The following is a 23118-nucleotide window of genomic DNA, read 5'->3' on the forward strand; positions in this document are numbered from 1 at the left end:
CCTGGCACGGTAGGAGTTCCACACCGGGTCCCCAAGAACGACGATGCTTCATCCCACCCTCCTTCGTGGTTCCACCGAAGCCGGAAAACTATGTCGTTCCCAGAGCTTGGAAGAACGCCCAAGGACCTTTGGGCCCATCCACAGGCAAGGCAACGGGACGCCCGGCAGGAGTAGCCGCAGCAAGTGTGGAGGCTCCAGCTTTCGACGAAGCTGGGGTATCCGCCGTTGCGATGATTGAGGGTCACCTGGAGGCCGAGGCGCTTAACTACGGGGACGACCCATTGACCTTCATTGAACAAGACAGGGAGGATTCGGAACCCTCAGACACTGAGGAGACCCCGAGCATTGCTGAAAATCTCTTGCTAGCCGACGTTCAAATGACTGACGCCTCACAAGCGGGATATTGAGAAGACCTCCTCAAGCTCCTGGATAACCCCTCCGCAACGGAGGTAGACAATAAGTATGTCTCAGCCGGTTACACGCTCCCCCCCCCCCCCCCCCCCGCTCCATCCATTTCCTTCACCCAGGGAGACGCTTACGCGCCCCCCCTCTTACAGGGCGTAATCCACGTCCCACCTGCCGCCGACCACCAACACCGACTCACTTTCAACGGCTCCACTCGGAAACTCCGATAGTCATCCCGCTACATTCCACCTTTCCTACATTTCTTTTCTGTTTCACCTCTCCAGCCCCGAATCAACCAACCCCGACTCCCCAAACCTACAGACAACCCGGCACCGGCAACACCGACGGAAATGCAAGCATACAAACCAAGCCTGCAGACCGGCGGGCAAACTCGACTTCTTATGGACATTTGAGTGTCCCGACACGCCCCCCTGCTTTCCCCTTGTTCCTTATCCTCGACCGCCCCACTCGCACTCGACCTCAGCCGACCGCTCCCTCCTTTTTATAGGGGGGGAGATTGTGAAGACCCCCGCAACATTGGGTCTGCACACAAGGGGTTACGGGATCACCTAACCCTAAACCCCCTGCGAGACTCATACTTAGACTCAACCCCACTCTTCCCTAGTCGAGCAGAGATCTGATCTCTCTCGACTAGGTGAGCACCCTTTTCTTTCTTCTCTGTTTTTCCTTCTGTTTTGTCTGTGTATCTAGACAGAGAGATCTGATCTAGAGCTGGCCCCTAGTACCCATTGACGGGTACTAGGCACCCGTGGGCAGGTACCTGTCGAGGTGCACAGGTACCCGCCAGCGGGTGCCAGGTGCGGGTGCGGGTGTCTGGTTTTACCCCCAAAAAATGGGCAGGTACCCGTCCAGGTACCCGCCAGATACCCGCCCAGCTCACTGGGGAATACAGCTAGCTGCGCGTCTTGCCTCCTACGGAAATTTTCCGGTCTCAGCACGGGGGAAAAGCAAGCCCGCCACCACCCCAATCCATTGGGACCTCTGTTCACAGCCTCGCCCGATTGAAACACCTCACCTCGTCATGGCGAGAAGCAAGAAGCGATCTCACCCCTCACCTCGATCCCCGGAATTGAGTGAATCTCGCGTCCTCAGCACACATCCTCGCCATCAAAAAAAGAAAACTAAAACAGTTGACAATTAATTAGTGGACGATTCCGAATCCGACGAAAGCAACAAACAAGCAGCCCCCACTGAACTTTGCAGCACCAATCCTGGAAGCACTCAAGCAACATTGTCTTCTGGAGATGTTTCTGATGAACAAGAGCTGGGTAAGTGTTTCTGAAATTCTGTCTTCCTACATGCAATTACTGAAAAAAATTGGCACCTTTTAGCAAAGGCGCGGAAATTGCATCAGAATCAACTCAGCTCCAGCTATTCGTATTACGACAGCCCCCAGCTTTCCAACCAACTAGACAAAAATGGGCGGAAGATGATTGCATTTCCATGCAAAGCGTGAGTCATTTTCCTGTCACTTTTTTTCTTTTTTTTTTTGATCGACTACCAATCATTTCTTGTTTTTAAATTTCAAGCTGTGGCACCAGGATTCACCGCCCTACGTATGACACTTCTCCAACAAATCTCTCAAAGCACGTTGCAAATTGCCTCAAGAAACAACAACAGGTCAACCAAACTAAGAATCTTGCCGCGCTGGGGGTATCCGGAACCGGCGATATTGATCCACCTGAGGTAAGTGTGATTTGCTTAATTTTTCAATTCAGTCTACTGAAATTTTAATGTAAAAAGGTGGCCCAGCTATGTGCAATCTGGTGCGCCGAAGCAGCTCGCCCTTTTTCGGCTCTTGGTGAACAGGCGCATCGCGGCATTCTGCACCCGACAGTCTTGAAAAATCTGCCCACACGCAAGGCAGTTTCACGTGACATAAACATCCTATGTACCGCCGTTCAGGACTTGTACATCAAATCACTTGAGGTTTGTTTTTTTTTGCTCTTGATTTCAAATTAACCATTTCGTTTTCTGAGGTTATTTTTGAGCTAGGATCATAAGGGAGCGATGTATTTGGGACTTGATGCCTGGCAGTCGCCCAACGGCTACGATATTTTAGGAACGGTTATATACCAATTGATTCAGCACGAAGGTAATGTTTTTGAGTTAGAGGCAATGCCCCTTGACTTCGTCAGGTTGAAGGAAAGACACACCGGTGTGTATTTGGCGGAAACAGTCCGAGTGATTGTCGAGAAATTCCGAGTGCAGAATAAGGTAAAAATTTCAGTTTCACTTTTGCTCGGGACCATTTTTGGATCTTTTTTGATTATTGCTCTCTCAGATTTGTGGCATTGTAACAGACAACGCCACAAACAACCAGAAAATGATCCAGCAGATTGCGACTTTCAGATGGCCTCGATTCACAGGCGAGGCGCAATGGGTTCGATGCTTTGCCCATATCTTGAACCTGATCGTTCAAGTAATTCTACGACCTTTCGGAAGCCACAACGCGCAGAAAAACATCAACTGCCAAGATGCAGAATGCAACTCTGACTCCGACGAGGACTCAGATCCAGAGGACCCACAGAATCAGATCCAAAGGTATAAATTTTTATCTCTGTTGCAATATTGAAATCTGCTGATAATTATAACGAAGATACACAATATTCTGAAGATGAAGAGACAGATTGTGATACAGGCGAAGATCGAAACATCGCAGGCGAACTGATCGATGACAAAGAGCTGGAACTGGAGACTGATGATATCAACGATCTGAGCGATGAAGAGGATGATGATATATATACTACCAAATCCTGCAAAGAGACATTGGCCAAGGTAAGCAATCATCCCCCACTCTTGAATAATCAAACAATTGCTGACAATCTAAGCAATTAGTTCAGGGCCATTGCTCGGAAGCTCAACAAGTTGCCGACTTCAAAGACTCTTTTTGTTGAACTCTGTCGGGAGAATGATTGTTCTAGGCCGCATTCAATCGAGCGTGATGTCAGGACAAGATGGAATTCCACACTGGTACAACTTTTGAGCATCCAACGATGTGAGTCAATATTTACCCCCTTCCAGAAATCAAACCGGTGGTTAACAATCTCTTTTCAGTCTTGAATGGCAGAAAGATAAGCGCCACGGAACTTGTCGATCATATCACATCAACAAGGCTGATCTCGACCTAGCTGGCCACATGATCGACATACTACAACCTTTTCACGACATAACCCTCCAAGTATCAACTCGCGGAGGTGCTCAAGTAGCCCAGGTGGTTGTCTTCATCAATCAGATCACCAGTCATTTGTCGACTGCCATTTCTGATTGACGAGATGTCTACCCCCCGGCCTTGAGAAACGCATGCCGCGCTGGGCTTCAACTAACGAATAAATACTACACTCTAACAGACTGCTCACCATTATATCGAGTTGCTATGGGTGAGCTTCCTTCATAAATTCATATTGATTAATTTAAATAGATGCTTACTCCTTTTCCGTAGTGCTACATCCTTCATTTAAAGACGAATATTTCAAACTAGCAAAGTGGAAAACTGAATGGATTGAAGAATCCATCAGACTAACCCGTGAGATGTGGGAGAACCACTACAAGCCCGATTCTCAGCCAACCATAACAAAACAGACAACTTCGCGTCCAAAGGTAAGTGGAATCGTGAACTCTTTTCTTTTTCTGTCTACCTTCGTTGAGGCTGAAACTCTGCCAACTAGGCACAGATTGGTGTGCTTGCTCAACTCAGCAGCGCTTCTCAAGCTCGTTCGGGAGGTAGCACAAATGATCCGCTCAATGCATGGCTTGCAGGAGGATTGGCTTTGGATGATGATGGCCAGCCAGTCAACCCTCTCAAGTGGTGGACTCAACAAGGGCGGGCAGGTAATGACCACGGCGGTCTGCTCCAGATGGCACTTGATGTGCTAAGTTGTCCGGGTGTGTTTTCTTTCAATCTTATTTTTTTAGTTTTTTATGAACCCTAACCAAATTTTTCTGCAACAGCAACAACCGTTGACGTCAAGCAATCTTTCAACTTTGGGAGGGACTATGTGTCATCCAAGAGACACAGTCTCAGCGCTTCATCTGTCAGTCAAGGGATGACAGTTGCTTTTTACTCAAAGAACGGAAAAATTCCAAGTGGAAGATAAAGCGGAACAGCGCCAACAAAAAGGGTAAAAGGAACTAGATTTTGTTCCTATTTATATATGAAATGCATCCAAGCACGATTTTTGCAGAGAAAAATCAATAAAAGTGCCTCACACCCGCGGGTACCTGCCACCTGCACCCGGGTACCTGCCTGTGCGGGTGCGGGTGCGGGTGCGGGTGCGGGTGTCCAGTTTGAGGGAAAATTCAGGCTGGTACCCGCACCCGCCACAGGTACCCGGGTGCGAAGTGCCAGCTCTAATCTGATCTCTCTCGACTAGCCTTTTGAAATACTAGCTACACCGTTTGGAACTAGAACTCAAACGGCTCTCGTCTCGTCTTCTGCGCCCGTACTTCGTCGTCTTCAGTGAGGGTTCACTTACATTTTCCCATCTCACAGTCTCTTGTTTGGTTTTCCTATCTGATTCAACATATTATGTCTTGCTACTAATTTGGTACACGGCCAACATAGATGCAAAGATTAGCACATATAAAGCAAGTGCATAGATACACAAAACATAAGTAGGATACTGAAATACCACAGAACATTTCTCCCCCACGTCCCAATTTTTTTGCTCTTGTAGCAAAAACAACTCGCCTTAATAGTGATTGTTCTTCTGCTTTTTTAGCGGAATAAAATCGCTACAGTAGCGTTCCTACTGCTATTAAAGCGGTGAGCGCAGCGAAACATTGCTTTTTGCCGCTGAAAAAAGTGCGCTACAATTTACAAAAAATTTACCCCAGACCATTCAGCGAAAAGCAAAGCGCTAAGACCGCTTCATGAAATAGCTTAGCAAAGTGAATGCAAATTTGCTACGCTTTTGCTGCGCTGACCGCTTTGGTCAGCATAGCTCTTGTGGTGTTGGTTCACCACAATAGCGTTTCACCAGAATTTATTTATTGACACACCAGAAATGCTGTGCACGCTGCACAGATTAAAATTAAGCCTATTTTAGGCCACCAGAAAATTTGTGGCATGTTCACCCATAGAAACGTTCTGGTGTCCATCTCTTCATGACCCGATGGCCAGTCTGTATTTGTCTGTACATACAAATCTCAACCAATTCCCCATCAAGACCGGTCATCGAGTTGATCAATTCCATTCCATGGCCGGTCAACACCGGCCATCAATTGGACACTCTACATAACACTACCAACATGGATGAATTTGCAATGTTGTATATTGATCATTTGTTTCATTATTCCTCTTGATCCCTTTTTCTGACTTCCATGTCTCATCAATACTCTTCTATAATCTGTCTCCTTCCCCCTGTGTTAGGTTCAAACCGCAGGAATATTTTCATTCTTTTGGCTTGATAACATTCATAAATTTTTACATACTCCAATCAATTTTTCCTGAAAAAAAGATATTGCAAGTGTGATGAGTCAGCCTGGGGAGTTCAGAGGGGGGCTAAAAAATTTGAATTGTGTTTTTTTTTTACTTGAACCATTGATGTTATCAGAAGACTCCAAATCTACTTTTTTTAAAAAAGGGAAAAATTTGAACTCACTCATAATATTATCCTGCACCTATTGTTTTGAAATTTGATTTGCTGGAGATATGGCATATCAGACTTGATATTTCTATAGGTGGATGCCGTGGGGGCCGCGCCTGCAAGGACGGTGGGCTTCCCTGGATGCTCCAATTTCCAATACCGGGGAACTGGGGCAGTTCAACCTGGTTGGTATGGAACTGCGAAATGTAGAAGGGTTTGAATTAGTTTCTTGATTCAAATATACTACAAGCCCTTTAAATTAGTTTGCCATGGATTAGCTTATTTTGGTCAGGTTTCTTTTTTTATCTACTTGTTTGATCAACCCCAGATTAATGTAGAATATTGACCAATGATATTCAATTGGAACACTGTTTTGCATGTGAATCTTGAAATTATACATTTGGGGTCACAGCCATTATGCAGCAGCTAGAATCTGATCAGTTGCCAAATCACTATTTTGGTAGTTTCTTTGTGTTTCTGCCACTATATGTCAAACCAGCATGGGAATTCTTCCAGGATATTAGTACAAAAAGAATTTAAGATCCCCCAAATATGCACTGTGCATCTTTGTTGACCACAAAACCCTTCAATGTAGCACCTACAATCTGATCAGTTGCCAAAAACTGTTTCTTTGTGTTTTTGCCACTATATCTCAACCCAGCATGGAAACACTTCCAGGATATTGGTACCAAAATATTCAGCAGCGCCCAAATACACATTTGATATCTTGCTTTACCATTAAACACAGAATTGTAGCAGATATAATCTGATCAGTTGCCAAATATCACTAATTTGGGAGTTTCTTTGTGTTTCTGCTGCCATATCTCAACCTACTGTGGAAATCCTTTCAATATATTAGTAAAAGAATGTTCACAAGCCCGCAAATAAGCACTGTGCACATTGTTTTACCACAAAACCCTGAAATTTAGCCACTACAATCTGATCAGTTGCCATTGGCCAAATGTCAACAATTTGGTAATTTCTTTGTGTTTCTGCCACCATATCTCAACCCAGAATGGGGATCATTCCAAGATATTAGTAACAAAATGTTCAAAATCCCCCAAATATTCATTTTGTACTTTTGTTTAGCACAAAAACCTCAAATGTAGCAGCTACAATCTGATCAGTTGCCAAATAGCACTGTTTTGGCAGTTTATTTGTGTTTCTGCCACCAGCGGTGGGCAGATACGTTATCCAGAATTCCGCATTTTTTTGTTGTAAATTCAAATTTTTCACACAACAGTTCAACTTATCAGCAAGAGTTAAGCATTAGGGCTTTGTATTCCCAGTATCTTTAATTTTCAAAAAAATATTCCATGTTTACTGACTAATTTTCTTCTAATCATCAATTACACAACAAATTTTCCGTTATCTGTAACTAAGTTACAGATAACTGAAAATTTGGTGTATAACTAGTGATTGAAAGAAAATTACTCAAGAATCATGGGATTTTTTTTTTTAAATCTTGCTGATAAGTTGAACCGTTGTGTGCAAAATTTGAATTTACAACAAAAAAATGCGGAATTCTGGATAACGTATCTGCCCACCGCTGCTGCCACTATATGTCAACCCAGCATGGGAATAATTCCAAGATATTAGTACCACAATGTTCAAAAGCTCTCAAATATGGATTGTGTACCTTGTGTTGAGTTTTTGACCGGAGAACCCAAAAAAAGGAGGCGGAGATGCGGTAAGGATATGCTGGACAGTGAGAGGAGGTTTTCTCACTGGATCGGCTCAATGGCGGAAAAAGAGGGAAAGAACCAATGGGTTGATTGCTTTGGACTAGACTATGGCTAAATAGACTATGTACATGGCATCAACTTGTGGTTTGAGAATAATAATGAATAAAATAATAATGAATTTGAAACTTCTCAACTCAGTGTAACATGTCAAAAGGTACACTGATATCCCCATCAGAGATGCGCACAATCTAGAGGATAAGCAGTAAACAAGGAAAGCTAACAGTCTAATCTGAGCAGGGATCAAAGTCTACAAGATCAGTAAGAAAGAAGCATGACCATGAATAAAAGACAGACCACATAGAAAGGGGGCAACATAAGTGTTGGATAGCTTTGATCTGAAAACAAGCCCATAGAGGAGGATAAAGTAGTTGGAAAGGAGGGAGAAGGGAAAGTAAAGGGGTTTTAGGGATGAGTGGAAAGACAGAAGTCCGACACCTTGATTGACCAGGAAAACCAGAAGTGTAGCAGATACAATCTGATTGGTTGCCAAACATCACTAATTTGGTACTTTATGTGTGTTTCTGCCACTATATCTCAACCAGCGGTGGGTAGTTACAATACACTACAATAACCGCCGTTATCTGTGTAGCGTAACGCTTGCCATTAGTGCACTAGTAACAACCAGTTTTAACCCCAGGCCTGTATTGTAACGGGCCTGATTTTCTTTGGTGCGTTACTCACGTTACTAGTAGCGTAACGCTTTAACCACCGGTTAATGGGATAAAAAGGGGTAAATGGCCCCCTCTGGATCATATGTGGTCAGATATCTGCCCCTCTGTGCGGGCAGATATTGTGACAGATGTCAAAGATTGAACATCATGGGTGTGCAATATTGTAACACACTTCTGTCACGGTTAACGGTAATGGTAACAAGAGAAAAACCGTTACAATATTGGTACGTTACCAATAACCGTACCGTACCTACCCACCGTTGTCTCAAACCAGAATGGCAATCCTTCCAAGATATTAGTACCACAATTTTCAAAAGCTCTCAAATATGGATTGTGTACCTTGATTGACCAGGAAACCCAGAAGTGTAGTAGATACAATCTGATCAGTTGCCAAATATCACTAATTTGGCCATTTCTTTGTGTTTCTTCCACTATATCTCAACCCAGTGTGGGAATCCTTTGAATATGTTAGTATCCAAAGGTGCAAAAGCCCCCAAATATGCACTGTGTACCTTTGTTGACCATGAAAACCTCAAATGTAGCAGCTACAATCTGATCAGTTGCCACACAGCACTATTTTGGAAGTTCCTTTGTGTTTCTGCTACTATATGTCAAGCCAGCAAGGGAATCCTTTCCAGATATTAGCACCAAAATTTTCAAAAGCCCTTCAATACTCCTTGTGTACCTTAGAAGTTGACCAGGAAACCCAGAAATTTAGCAGATGCAATCTGATCAGTTGACAAATATCACTAGTTTGGCAGTTTCATTTTGTTCCTGCTACTCAGGGTGTAAACAGGTTGGGTTTGGGTTGAAAAACAGCGCCCAAACCCAACCCAACATTTAGCGCGGGTTGGGTCGGGTTGAGGCAGATTCTAAAATATACTGCCCGAACCCGACCCAATGCCATACTATTTTGGGTTGGGTCCGGGTTGGGTCGGGTTGGGGCAGATTTTAAAATATACTGCCCAAACCCGACCCAATGCCATACTATTTTGGGTTGGGTCGGGTTGGGGCAGATTTTAAAATATACTGCCTGAACCCAACCCAATGCCATACTATTTTGGGTTGGGTCCGGGTTGGGTCGGTTTGGGTCTTGGGTCAACCCAACCTCTTAGGCGCCAAAAGCCCCCAACTTGACTGTTGGAGGTGACACAGTCGGGTTGCAGGCTGACCCGATTAGGAAATAGGCTGCCCTAACCCGACCCAACAATTTTACAAGTTGGGTTGGGTTGGGTTGGGTTTGGGTCATGTCATTTTCTTTAAGAATGTGCCCGAACCCGACCCAAAACCTGACAGGTCTTGGGTTGGTTTTGGGTTGGCCCGACCCATTTACACCCTGACCTGCTACTATATCTCAACCCAGTGTGGGAATAATTTCCAGATATTGGTACCAAAATTTTCATAAGCCCCCAAATATGCACTGTGTAACTTGGTTGACCACAAAACCCTCAAATGTACCAGCTACAATCTGATCAGTTGCCAAACAGTACTATTTTGGCAGTTTCTTTGTGATGCTGCTACTACATCTCAACCCAGCATGGGAATCCTTCAGAGATATTAATACCAAAATGTGCAAAAGCCCCCAATTATGCACTGTGTACCTTGATCAACCAGGAAACCCAAAAATGTAGCAGATACAATCTGATTGGTTGCCAAATCTAATTTGGTACTTTATGTGTGTTTCTGCCACTATATCTCAAGTCAGCCTGTCATTGGACCGGTTTTTGGTGGTGTTTCACATGCAGTTCCCAAATTCCCATGCTGCGCGCTCTAGTGGCCCTAGCTCATCACCAGCCCGCGCCCGTGCCCGTGTTGTGCCCCTAAAGGCAACAGGCACATGTACACCCTTCTTGACACAACACACTCTCTCGAGGACCATCAACATCATTCTACAGCTTTGATCAAGCTCATCATAATCTAAATGCTGGCCAGGCCGTGATGCGCCAATATCCAACAGGGTCATACAGAGTTACTCTACTTCCTCGTGATGATTTCCAGCGAAAATATGTTTGTTGCCGCTTAGAAAAACAAACAAAGCAAAAAGCATAACAAGGAATGATGTTGATTGGTTGATTACATGTTACCGTTTGAGCCACCCCCACGCCGAACAAACTCCCTCACAGCCGCATGACCATCACACTCAATAAAAAACTTTCGCAGTCCAGCATGTTCCCACAAAACAATCCCCAGCTTTTTAGAGTATTGAAGGGTTGAATCATATTCTGCAGCTGTTCTAAAATCTTGATACAGATACCCTATTCATTCACAATTGGTCAAGTATCAACGATGATCAGTTTATATTTGGTAGGGAAGAGGAGGGAGCAAGAGAGTGGAAAAAGGCTGACCATCTTGGGCCTGGATTCGATTTTTTTCTAGCTCCCACAGCCTAATCTGATCAACGACAGTAGGCGGCAAAAGGGGCTCGACTTTTCTCATTTGTGGATGGGCATGAGTATGCAGGTACATAATCACTTGATCGGCCGTGATCCCATTTGATAACGCAGACTTGATCGACTCTCTTGTTACCGCTCCTACCACCAAGTTTGGAAACCGATACCTCAAAGACAGAAATAAGTTTAAAACGGCTATCTGTAATGGATTACCTATGTTTGTTGCAGACATGTCGCCCGGGCACCGATTCAAAAAAGAGAGAGAAAATTAATTTAGTTATTTGGATTGGATATGGCCTGCGTTTTCCAAAAAAGGGGAGCAATGAAGCCCAAGGAGAATTGAGAGGATCAACAAAGCTCACTGGTGTATGCATAGATTCGATAATTAGTTTCCAGGACCAAGAACCCGTGCTCTTCTTGTAATCTTTCAGCAGAGACCAGAGGAGGGGCTGTCGAGGTTAGAGTTGTAGCTAATCGAGTGGGATAGAACCGATCTGGCTAGCGATCAAAGCATCAGCTGAGCTGCACAATCATCTCTAAAAAACATCCTAATCAACAAGTTCAAGAATTTATAGCTGACAGCCGTCACAAGTACCAAACCGTAATCTACCAGGTCTTGGAGTACTTGGGTTTGAGTTGAGGTCCAATTCGAAAAAGAATATTCCTACGGGACAAGATAGTGTTTGATATCCTGAGTTATTCTTTGTTTTTTCAAAGATAAACAAGTTACATCGATTGAACTCACCTGACCTAATTCCAAACTTCCTAGCATAAATAAGCATGCCAAGACATCGACTATATCAAGTCCGTGACTCTACGGAGACATAAGCAAGACAGTTTGAAGTCAAATCATTAGCTGTGCTCCAACAAGTCTCTGGATCATCACGTGAGATTCTTGATGACCTACTTCCGTCATTTTAAGATATTGGAGTAAGATGTCCCACAGCTGGGTGTTAACGTCTTCCAAGAGAAACCCGAACCCTTTGGATGTGATTTTCAAGCTATGGAGGGACCTTGGGTCTCTGTGAAGGTCGTCAACAATATTAGGGTTCAGACTGTTGATAGTTTCAATCGATTAGGAGATGTACGTGGAAGTCATCAAGCCGCTTTGGCCTAGTAAAGTTAGAATGTTATGACTCGGCTTCGTTGGCAGTCGGGAACCAACCATGTAATGGAGAATAGTCTGGAAATAGATGTCGAAGAAGAATAATACGTCGTATAAATTTATAGCTCAAATGGAATCAGTCTGATGGTGGACTAACCTCCCATTTTTCGGTACCATACCGATCCAGTTCGTCAATGGGAACTACCGATTTGGGAGAGGTATTACAAGGAACGCCAAACGAGCAATGATTGCCCCTGGTAGTTACGATGAGGAGAAAATAAATCGAGGTTAGCTTCTCTCGAACATGTTATGTTGCGCGCTGAAGAAAATGCGAGATAATTGCTACAAACCCTCCCGTTAACGCGCGCCTGAAATTTTGCTGGAACGAGCGATTTAGGATCAGAGTAGCTTGAGTATTATGTCGATCGGATGACGAAGTGAATGATTCTTCGATGATATTCAATCGAAACAGTTTTGTAAGACTGTCGTCGAGCTGTCTGTAGGCACAACAAAAGCTTGAGCTCAGCTAAGCGAAAGATCATGAGTACAAAAGCAAAGTCGCTGGACATACGTTTTACATTCCGGCCGGTTTATATCTGCCCAAAGTTCTACTTCTGACTTCCTAATCGGATCTTCGGACCATATCATGTTAAGGACCAGATGCCTGCCGATCAACGGTAACAACCTATAGACAATCCAGACAAGAAGGTGTCCTTAGCATTTTGTTGAGATATTAAGTCGCGTCCGAAGGAGAAGAAGAAAAGGACACACACCTGAAGATTGCGAGACAGCTGGCGGGGGTGTTGTACAGTCGAGCCAGGGTGAGCTTGGGTAAGGCATTGAGGAAGGCGTAGAGTGCTGAGGTGAAGTCTCCAGTCGACGATTTTGAGCTGTTTGCTGGCACGGTCGTCGTGGATCGGAGGCTGGCCATCGTCGTCTACGTTGAATGTACTTGGACACTTTTCTGGTGGCGATACATAAATATCTTGTGCACATTGAAAAATTTCTGCAACCTCCGGCCCACAACCCGAGCGTTACAAAGCCCGCGGCACCGCCAAGCCGAAGGTGCAACAAGGAGATTCTCGCATGAGAGAATCTCGAAATTAACCATAGGTTTTCTTCCTCCTCTAAAATAAGCAATCTTTTTCTAACCTTACCCTATCCCAGCTGAGCGCTGCCGTCTGCTTCAATCCTACAAAAGTAGCTTTCCTCCAATATTTTGTGTTGTTTTTATTTACTTTTTTGAAAACAACAACTTTTGTAGATCTTGTTGGACCTCTACACGTAGCCTATTCTTTGGATTCAAAAAACCAACGAAACGAAAAACTAATCACATGAAACGGAGCAAAGAGATAGAGAGAAAGGTTTTGTCGATCTATTGCAGCGAATCTCTAGTGTGTGCGACCGTAGTAAATACATTTACGTTACGGGGGATATCATCCAAGAAGTAGCTCATATATAATAACTACGATGTTCAAGCCTATGAGCGGAACTAGAAAAAAGGCCATTTGAATCAGTTGTTGTCCTTTTCCAAAAAGGGATTGAATACTACTGATAATGATAATAAAAAAAATGTGATGGTTGTCACTCAACTCCTCATCAGTGTACGGACGGCTCCGATCAGATTGATCAATCGTTCTTTGACACTACTGGCGTGAGCACTTGAGATCATCGAGGGATCCTGGAATTGGATTGGGTTGTTCATTTGATTGAGCATCTTTGTTGACCAGCCGACTGAGAGATAAGAAGCAAATCCGCCGAAAAAACAGTTGAACCATCAGTCAACGGTCAGTTTCAGCCGGTCAATTTGAGAGAGAAGGACAAGAGGAAAAGAAGCAACAGTGGTTACAAACGATGATAGTGCTTAACTCCTTGCAAGAAATCTGTCCTCGTTCAAGATCGCCAGGGAATTGATGAGTAATAAGGATACATAGAATATATTCCCCAGTCCGAACATGTCTTGTTCTCTCTTTATTTTTATCTTTGTCGGTTTTTGTCGAGGCCTCGGAGGGCAGATAACCTGAAAGTGTATCGACGGGCGCTCGTGGGTTGGTTGATTAGGCGGTTCAAGATGACAAGTTTTCTGTAAGCTGTTTTCTAGTCGGCGCTATGAATCGGCGTTGGTCGAAGGCTGTTGTTTGTGGAGTCGACGTCATCAAATTCGGGAAAACTGGGGAGGTATGTATGTGGTAATGTTTATGTGGGTTTAGCAGAGTACACAAACCCTAATTTAAAACTGGATGAGACACGTCAGAAACCGGCCAAAAGGGTTCCGCCAGGTTTAGGAACATTGAACAAGAGAAGCAAGGCGAACACTTTCTCCACAGCACCCGTCCACGCAGAGTCCAGACAAGACAACTCCAAGGGAAAACGGTCAACAAGAGACAGAAACAGTCAACAAGGAATACCCAGCGATGGCAAACGAAGACCACGAACAACTCAACAACAATGGCTCATTCAACCAGCACTACCACCACCCCATGAACCCACCCGAAGCGATGACAGCCAAATCGGCCTCATCTTCACCAATCGATTCTAAGTTCCAACCAGTCCCTCCTCCTGAACCAGGCTGCTCCGAATCAGCATCATGCTCGAAAAACAATGTCAACCAAGCCATCCCATCTAAATCTCAATCGAGCACCGGGCCTTCTGAATTCGTCAAGAAGCTCTACAAGATGCTAGAAGAGCCTGAATCTGAATCAGTCGTCGGATGGGGCGCTCAGAGAACTACCCTGGTCATCAAGGATCAGATCTTATTCCAAAGAGATATCCTCCCTAAGCACTTCAAACACTCAAACTTCGCCAGCTTCGTCAGACAGTTAAACAAGTACGATTTCAGGAAAATCAAAGTCTCATCGGCTCTCAACCATCATTCCCAGAGCACACCCAACAATAATAACTCGGACCCTCAATTACCGATTCCTCAGGCTCTCAACCCTCCTCACAATCAGAATGCTGGTTCATTGGTGTGTTGATAGACCTGTGCTGAATACATCCATCCATGCATGCATGAATATATGTATGCGTGGGATGGATGTATCAGTTGCCTGACCTCTAATTCTTTTCTTTCGTTTTCATTTCTTTTCCGCACCCGCTTTCTTTCTCTCCTTTCTTCTTATCAGACGCAATGAACCCAATTTTGACCTGCTTTCCCCACGTATGTGTGGACATCATTGGGTTCACTAATTCTTATAATTTCTTACTGGAATTTTAGCATGTGCCCTCTGTTGTCTTTTGGTGCAAGTGATAGCAGTGTAGTGAAACTGACTTGAGTCTTCCCTTTTTTTTCAGCAATGGGAATTTTACCATCCACACTTTCGAGCGGATACGTTATCTGAATTAGATCACATTAAACGCAAAGTCCCGGCTACACGTCAGAAGCCTGTCGAGAATCCATCTCAGACCGAGTGTCAGTCAACAAACTACAGCGGCGAGCGGACAGAAGATATCGTCAATAGACTGATGAGCCACCAACTCGAGACTACCTCTGCATTAAACCAACTCACTAAAGAATGTCGAAGTTTACGAGAGAAGCTTGACCAGGCTCACAACAGATTGGATCTCCAACAACGTCAAATCGATCGATTAACTGACCCCAACTCCCGCCATCAGCCATCACATCAATATCTGGAATTAACATCACAACCAATGCAAAACTCACTTACCTCACGTTCGTTCATTTTTCGGCGTACTTGTGTTTATTTATATATTTTCCATTCGACTGACAAGCATACAATGATACATTTCATTCGGGTTATTTGAATCCATAATCAGATTCGATTAAAGTTATGGATCCAATTGATAGTCCTGACGAGGTTTCTAATCAGACCAGCAAGCCGCTTGATCATATCACGACGTCCTTCATCATGACCCCTACTCAATATATCGCGACAAATATCAACTCAATGATAGCACCGGTTCCACGACAGTCAGCGAAGCTTAACAGATGGCCAGGACAACCTCGAGTGTTGATTGTAGAAGATGATCACATCTGTCGCCGCCTCTCGTCGGCGATTTTGGAATTGATGGGATGTCAGATCGAGTTCGCTTGTGATGGCTTGAACGCGGTCTCTAGAATGAAAACTCAAATTGATGCACATGACCCCTTCGACCTCGTCCTCATGGATATCTACATGCCAAACATGGATGGTAGGCTTCATTTTATGGGTTATTTTGTACCAGGAGAAACATACCTCATGCTAGTTCCAGCACTAGTGCCAATTGAACTAATTCCACATATTTCTGACCCTCTTTCCCTTTGTTTGACCACTCTCCTTACTGATCGCTTTCGCTCTTTTTTCGTATCAACAGGTCTATCAGCCACTAGTCTAATCCGCAAATTCGATTTGAAAACTCCCATAATCTCCATGACTTCAAATTTTCAGCCTGTCGACGTGCTTAAATACATTAATATCGGTAAATACCTAGGGTCTCCTTCCTTTCCATGCATTTGTGTTTTCTGAAACCCCGGTCTTTGAATTATTTCCACAAAGGTATGAATGATTGCCTGCCCAAGCCATTGACCAAGGAAGGGATGATAATTATGTTACAAGTAAGTCTATCGGAACCAATTTTTCTCATGTCTCAATGACAAATTAGCTTAATTCATGCATTGCTTTTTCTATCAATGAAAAACCAAAGAAGCATTTGTTCAATCCACCGACAGGAGTCAATTTGATTGCTGAGGGCAACGAATCAGATTCGGGTTCGATCAATTCAAACCCCCATCCCCCACAGTCGTCCACATCCCCACCCGGATCGCCAAGACGTTCCCAGCTACAATGTCGGCAACCTTTTTCGTCCTCGGCGACCTCCTCCTTACCTTATATGACCGACATGGCCAGGAATCTTAAACGACCCTGTTACTCACAAGATCAAGTCGATTTTATCAACAATGTCCATCAGAATGATCGCGATGAGCATATCGACTCTACCTCTTTTAACTTCAACCTTATCGACCATTTTCATGGCCAGAATGGCCCCCATCCCGACTCATCTAGTCCGCAAAACCCCCACAAACGCTTCAAAGTTTGACCATTGTCTGTCATTGTCCCAGCCATCGTCGTATATATCAAGAGGAGGCAAGGCCTCGCGCATAGGTTGTATAGATCATATCCTTACCCCCGTTTTTTTCCCTCCCCGGTCCTGTACTCTTATTACTCAATTCACTCGTAAGCAGCAGGCACATAACTAAATTTCTCTCTTTTATTGGTTTTGTCTATCTGTAGATAAAGCACAACATATATATAACATTCAGTATTCCAATCATTGTTATTATCTGATCCATCTTTTTACTTTTTCTTCTTCTTAGTAAACATGGAAATTATTGCGTTCTAGAGGATGTATTACTAATTATGCCCTTAGTTTTTGTTTTTCTTTGCCATTAAAGTTAACAAGCATTAATTATAAGTTGATGACCATCATCTCTTCTATTTTTTTTTCCTTCTTTGTCATAGTACATAATTCAAGTTGATCATAAACATTAATTATTAGTGTTAGTTATCATGATCATGTTTTTAAGCAGCTTTAGTTACACGGTGAAGGGAGGACGCCGGAGAGCCCCTACCAAGCCGACATATGTTGCATGTATCCGGGGGACATTTTTTTGCAAAATGCTCCTGATATAATCCAGCGGATACGTATCCAAATTAAATTTTTGTCCCAAGATGATCCTGATGACAATGTGGTTGGTATCTTTTTGGCATTTCCTGGAAACCAAAACCATATACTTGGGTCTTGGGTTCAATTTCCACCCGAAAAAGCGTTTTTTCTGCCCAATTGTTCCCTTTAGGCCTTTATTGTTGAAAATCCTCCTTATGTACACCGTATCCAAACCGGGTCTAATTGGGAAAAACCCAATTTCCCCACGTATCCAAAACCCGGAATTCCAGGAATTTACATATGTCGGCTTGGTCGGGGCTTTCCGGGGTCCTGTGAAGGGTTACATGTTGCATCCACTAGTAGAAACATGACGACGTCTTTTTTGCCCCTGTGTTTGATTTTGGTCGGGCCGACCCAGCTTGATGTTGGACTTCCAGGGTGTCAGACTGACCCGTCTGACCCGGCACAATTGACGCCGAAACGCACTTCCCGACGGGTAGGGCAGTCCGACCATACTGATGCGCCGGTCAGCATGATTGGGTTGGTGCATGCACGTGCATTGAGCCGACAGTTCTGACGGCTTGGGCAGCAGCGTCGGCTTGCCCAGTTCAACATTGTAAGCCAACCCTAACTTCACACAAGTCCCCCTGATGGGAGGCTCGCTGTGGCTCGCAGGGAGAGACTTGTTCACCAAGTCAAAAATTTGGCTGAGAAGTAATCCGGTAGAAACACTGCGTAAACTATGTAGCTGGTCGGACAAGTCGTCGGACAGAGTTTGGCCAAATAGTTCTGCAATCCGGACCCAGAAAATTGCAGAACTCGTAAGACAATTTTTGTCCGACAGCTCGGACCAGGCTGTCCGAGCAGCAATCAGTTTTAAGCTTTTGCAGTGAAAAATACTAGTCCAGTTGGCCCGTAATCGTATCATATGTAGCCCACAGCTACATACCTGTGTGTCCGTTTCTGAGTCGAGTGTGGCCAAGTGCGTCTGAGCCTACAGCAAGTTCAAAGTATGTATTTACAACGACTCAGGTTGTTCCCCATTTTGAAGCTGAGTGACCGAAATTCTACCAATCTCCCAAATGCTGCCAATCAACATTTTGTTGTTCAGCTCAATCGTCTTCTTCAAACGTAGCAGTGTTCATCAATCGGCAAAAGCCATGCAGCTTGTGCCTCAACATTCATATCTACAAAGTGAGTTCATGGGTCTTTACCCCACTCTCTCAAAAACACCTTTCCGCGTATTCGGTATCAGAAAAACTCACAGCACAACCTCGCCTACCAGACACCAGGCTGTTTAACTAGGAGGGTCTCTGTTCGTCATGATTTCGCAGCCGCCTACCTCGAGTGGTATTCGAATCAAAGCACAAAATTCGGAGTGCCTCAGGGCATATTTTCCAATCCACGGCATCCATGCCTTGTTCACTCGGATCGAGTACCAACCAACGGATCCAGAAGATGATTGCGAAAAATTAGCGTATGGAGCTAAACATCCAGGTGTCATATTGAGCCGACTCTTTGCGCAGTCACAATGGAAATTAACCTTAGGCAAGTGCCCGCGAAGTGGTCGTTTTCCATACTTTCTGATTCCATGTGAAGTCAAACAGAAACTTAAACGACACGTAACCTGGAATTATATTATCTCCCAATCACCATCTCTCAGCTAAGTTTCAAAGTAGTGAAAATAACCGGGTCGGCGACGGGATCAGAGCAAGGTTCATAAAATTGTGCGACCGCGTACACAAGCTGTCGAATTCACAGAACCATTCCATTGGCAAGGACGGAAAGCAAGATGTGAATTGTCTGTCGGTATCCATATCATGCATCGAGATGTGTCACAATACCTTTTCCCGATGCACTCGCCCAACCATCATCACAGTTGGTATCAAACAGTCAGGGTGCGCGAACGGATACATCCCAATAAGCAAACAGTTATCCGAAGATTGCATTTGGAGCGTTACGGAAGAGTTCGTATTTCACGAAAATAATCGAGTCTGGTGTGAGTTTGTTTGGGTTACGCCTTCCTTTGGATTATGAATCACTTAGATTGACCTTAATCTCATATTTTTCCCCAGGCTGTAACACAGTTCCTCCGCTGTCCACTTTGCTCCAAATCCCGAGAATCGCGGTCCATGACTCGTTTTTTCTGGCAGTTCAGATCCGAAAGACATAAATACCTGGCTTCATTTTACTGAGTCGTGCGATAGATAGCGCATAACACAGCAAAAAAAAAAATTACCGATTACAAAGTAGTCCGGTAATGATATCAGCTGGATGGCCACATCCCCCCCGCCCATTTCAAGGGGCTGAATCAGTGACGCAGACGAATACCTCAGGCTGGTGTTTTTATTGCCAGCACTGCCGCAGTTGTATTAAGTTTTTTTACAATCCTTATTGTCAAACTATAGGTCAAACTGGAATGGCGATGAGGATAGAGGTTTTACCATTGCTCATGACAACCAGTGCATAGTTTGCAGAGATCAGCGAGTGAAAATTCCTCATTTTTGGTTGTCCATAGTCTGCCTAATTTCTCCTAACTTGCGCATATAATTAAATAAAATAATGAATAAAACAAATGATGCTATTAAGAGAGCTAACTATGAACCTCGACTGCGACTAGAATAAATAGGGGTAGGAAAGGTACGCGCCACACAGTACCCAAAGAAGATAAAACGGATAACAGACCGTTAAGAGAAACATTAGATTCTTTTCGGGTTAGAGTCAATCAGAAATTTACATATACATCAAATTCTGGAGGTGAATACAAAAACAAACTAATCACTGTTTAAACTAGATTACGAAGGGTGATATCCCGAGGCGGAGGGGGGATTACTAATGAGTACGAGGGATGATGACGTTGCGACGAGTTGCCGGATGGTGGCTAGAGAAAGGCGACCTCTCCAGTTGTATCTTGTGGGCAGTTGGAGCTTGCGAGGCACGGAACGGTTTGTGGCCGGAGAGAGAAAGTTGGAAAAGAAGTTCTTCTTCGGGAGAGGTGCTATCAACCGTTGAGGGATTAGACGAAGTCGTCGATGAGGCCGGGGAAACCTTGGCACCTCTCTGAATCCCACCAATCCTTTGAATTGTTTTGTCGGCGAGTCCATTCCCATAAGCCATGAGCCTTCTGATTGGCGAAGGCGATGGTGTCAGAGGAGCACCATGGTGGGAATCACGGTACTTCGTGAGATTGTTCCTAGGAGTGGTATGCGAGATAGATGGCGGTGTATTTGCAAAGCTCTGGTTGGATGGGGCGCGGTATGGGGTGGGGGGTAGGACTTTCTGACTGAGATGCGCAGGGATTGGGCGCGGAGACGCATCGGGTAAGAAAGGCGCGAAAGCCTTCAGTAAGGTTTCTTCATCCATTCTCAAGTCAAAGTCCAGTAAAAACAGCAATTGTCTCTCCTGTTGATCAGAAGGGGCTGAATGTTAGTTTTACTGAAATCATGTGTGTTGTGAAGACGAAGAGGAACTTGCCATCAAATTGACTTCAACATCAGCGAAGATTGAAGCATGAGAACACCAATGCTTGTTCTTAGGACACGAGTCGTTGAGGTACTTTGCTGCCACAATTAACGCGGCCAAGAAGACACGATGGCGTGTGCAGTTGAGGCCCTTGGCGATCTTGGGTAGCTTTGAGCGGAGTCGTTCCAAGTAAATGATCGTACAAAGTAGGGTAGGAACTTGCACATTGGATTTCTCGACGACGATTTGAATGAAAGCTTCAAGTGAGGGTAAAGAGCTTTCAGATTCCTTGCGCGGGTCTCGGGCGTACGAGTGCGGAGTTGCAGAAGCAGACTGATCGCGACCGACGTGCTCCAGCCGGATAGGGGTCGCTGGGGGCGAGAGCAATGATTCGGGTGACTCCGACTGGCATTGAATAACGCTGACTGCTACCTGTGCGATGTGAGCTACGTAATCAAGGGTTTCATTTAATACGGGACCAGGTCTCTAATTCAATGGTCATAAGATAATATAGCTCACAGATCATTTCCCGGCTGACCCTTTGACGAACCAATGCTAAAAGTCCAGGATGGTGGAGAGATTTAGCAATGAGAGAAGCGGGATGTCGGCGTACAAGCGGCGGGTAAGTCGAGACAGCAGAGGTGGGTTTTGGTGGAGTCGGGAACAAACAGGTGGCCTTGTTAAAAATCATGTTGGTGACGTCCATCGTAGATTTTATTTTGATTTACTTGCTGGTTTTTCGAAGGGGGGGATATATTTCCAAGGAGCGGATAAGTTAGGTAGGCGGCCTGGTACTAGCGAAAATGGAGATAGGTGTATCAAGGAACTGAGGTACTATTGAGCGTATTCTGATAGGTTGTAAGTAGGAAAGGTTTAGGCGAAAGCAAGGAAGGAGCCGCAGAGTGAACCCGAATTGCGGCAACAATGAGTATCAAGATTTTTTTTTCCCCCTTTTGTAGTGTAGTGGGTGGAATGAAGGAAAGTAACTGGTGGGGTCTGAGTGAGACGATAAACAAGAAAGTTCAAGAAAGAGATGACAGTCACTGGGGGAGAATCGGAGAGAGAAACTTGGGTCAGTTTGCTGGGGTTGCAGTGGATGAGGGAGAGCGAGGGGGAGGGGAAGAAACGGCTCTATATATCTATTCTCTCGACGATTTTCCTCTACAATGAGGTACCTGTTAGACTTTTTGATGATTGGTTACGCGGGCGCGACTGGAATGTGGATGCTGGTTCGCGTTGAAACAGGTCCAATATTGGTATAGTACCTATTTGCACAGTGACGGCTAATCCATGGAGTTCAAGGGCGCGGTACCTGGACTGAAATATTGCAGGCTGGACCAAGCAGGGGAAGGAGACACCTGCAGAAGGGGAGTGGCTACATACAATTCTAGGTTTTCCAGGTACGCTGAACATGAGAAATGCTTGACCAAGGACTACTTCACTCCGGTATGTGACTGTCATGCCACTGGTGCCAAGGATATGTGCAATTGCGAAAGCGGTAGGGGGTGTAGGGTGTGTGTAACCGTAGCGTCTCGAGAGCAGACATTTAAATATAAGACAAACACCGGGTCACTTCAGGCCCCCGGCCGGGACTCGACATCTACGCTTAAAAGGAACCTGTAATATAAAGCGGCCTGCCCAGTCGGGCTTGAAAGTCAGATCAGTTGTGCCCGACACTGCATGTCAGCGTGACTCTGCGAGTCGGCATGACTAGTGATTTTTGGCCTTTTGTGCCCGACACTCGCCGGCCTTCGCCGGCCTGTTGATTTTACAGCACTAAGCCCATATTGGGGTAGACGGTTGACCCAACCAAGGTCAAGCTCTACATGTATGATGTATGTATGATGGACGAGTTTCGTCAATTGTTGATCTTTCACAATTATTCTATCCCTGCGTAAGGAAACAGCACACCTGCCTTGAGGAATAACGCCATGCGTGTCCCAGAGTTACAGAACTGGTTCTAGGAGTCTGATATGTACTGCCACCAGCAACCAAGTGTGCCCCGGGTTTCCATTCGTTATGTTCTCTTGCCGCCACCCTCCCGCCCGGACCCAGGTTGCGACCCTCCCGCCCGCTCGCCTGAACAATCCACAAAATTGTCTTCGGGGTGCACCCCATGTCGGCGGGCCT

At 44.9% G+C, this 23118-nt stretch overlaps 4 protein-coding genes across 4 annotated transcripts; 2 read left to right on the forward strand and 2 right to left on the reverse strand.

Annotated features, from left to right (window-relative positions):
- Window positions 1-10503: 10503 nt before the first annotated feature.
- PtA15_11A526 (uncharacterized protein) lies at window positions 10504-12856 on the reverse strand (the record flags this gene model as incomplete). The annotated part of the gene is made up of 11 exons (XM_053161443.1): window positions 10504-10685; window positions 10776-11033; window positions 11183-11318; window positions 11401-11484; window positions 11566-11634; window positions 11728-11842; window positions 11909-12003; window positions 12083-12179; window positions 12276-12422; window positions 12497-12610; window positions 12699-12856. 11 exons carry the CDS (start codon window positions 12854-12856, stop codon window positions 10504-10506), a joined length of 1455 nt encoding a protein of 484 aa, XP_053025389.1.
- A 1483-nt stretch (window positions 12857-14339) lies between these two features.
- Window positions 14340-16959, forward strand: PtA15_11A527 (uncharacterized protein; the record flags this gene model as incomplete). The annotated part of the gene is made up of 6 exons (XM_053161444.1): window positions 14340-14891; window positions 15217-15595; window positions 15700-16074; window positions 16237-16341; window positions 16419-16477; window positions 16567-16959. The coding sequence occupies 6 exons, from the start codon at window positions 14340-14342 to the stop codon at window positions 16957-16959; spliced, it is 1863 nt and encodes a 620-aa protein (XP_053025390.1).
- Window positions 16960-18608: 1649 nt separating this feature from the next.
- PtA15_11A528 (uncharacterized protein) lies at window positions 18609-19699 on the forward strand (the record flags this gene model as incomplete). Its single annotated transcript, XM_053161445.1, has 4 exons — window positions 18609-18720; window positions 18832-19119; window positions 19190-19525; window positions 19602-19699. 4 exons carry the CDS (start codon window positions 18609-18611, stop codon window positions 19697-19699), a joined length of 834 nt encoding a protein of 277 aa, XP_053025391.1.
- A 659-nt stretch (window positions 19700-20358) lies between these two features.
- On the reverse strand, window positions 20359-21694 carry PtA15_11A529 (uncharacterized protein; the record flags this gene model as incomplete). Its single annotated transcript, XM_053161446.1, has 3 exons — window positions 20359-20928; window positions 21001-21434; window positions 21508-21694. 3 exons carry the CDS (start codon window positions 21692-21694, stop codon window positions 20359-20361), a joined length of 1191 nt encoding a protein of 396 aa, XP_053025392.1.
- Window positions 21695-23118: the final 1424 nt, after the last annotated feature.

Source organism: Puccinia triticina, chromosome 11A (assembly GCF_026914185.1).
Source record: "Puccinia triticina chromosome 11A, complete sequence".
NCBI classification, from domain to species: Eukaryota; Fungi; Basidiomycota; class Pucciniomycetes; order Pucciniales; family Pucciniaceae; genus Puccinia; species Puccinia triticina.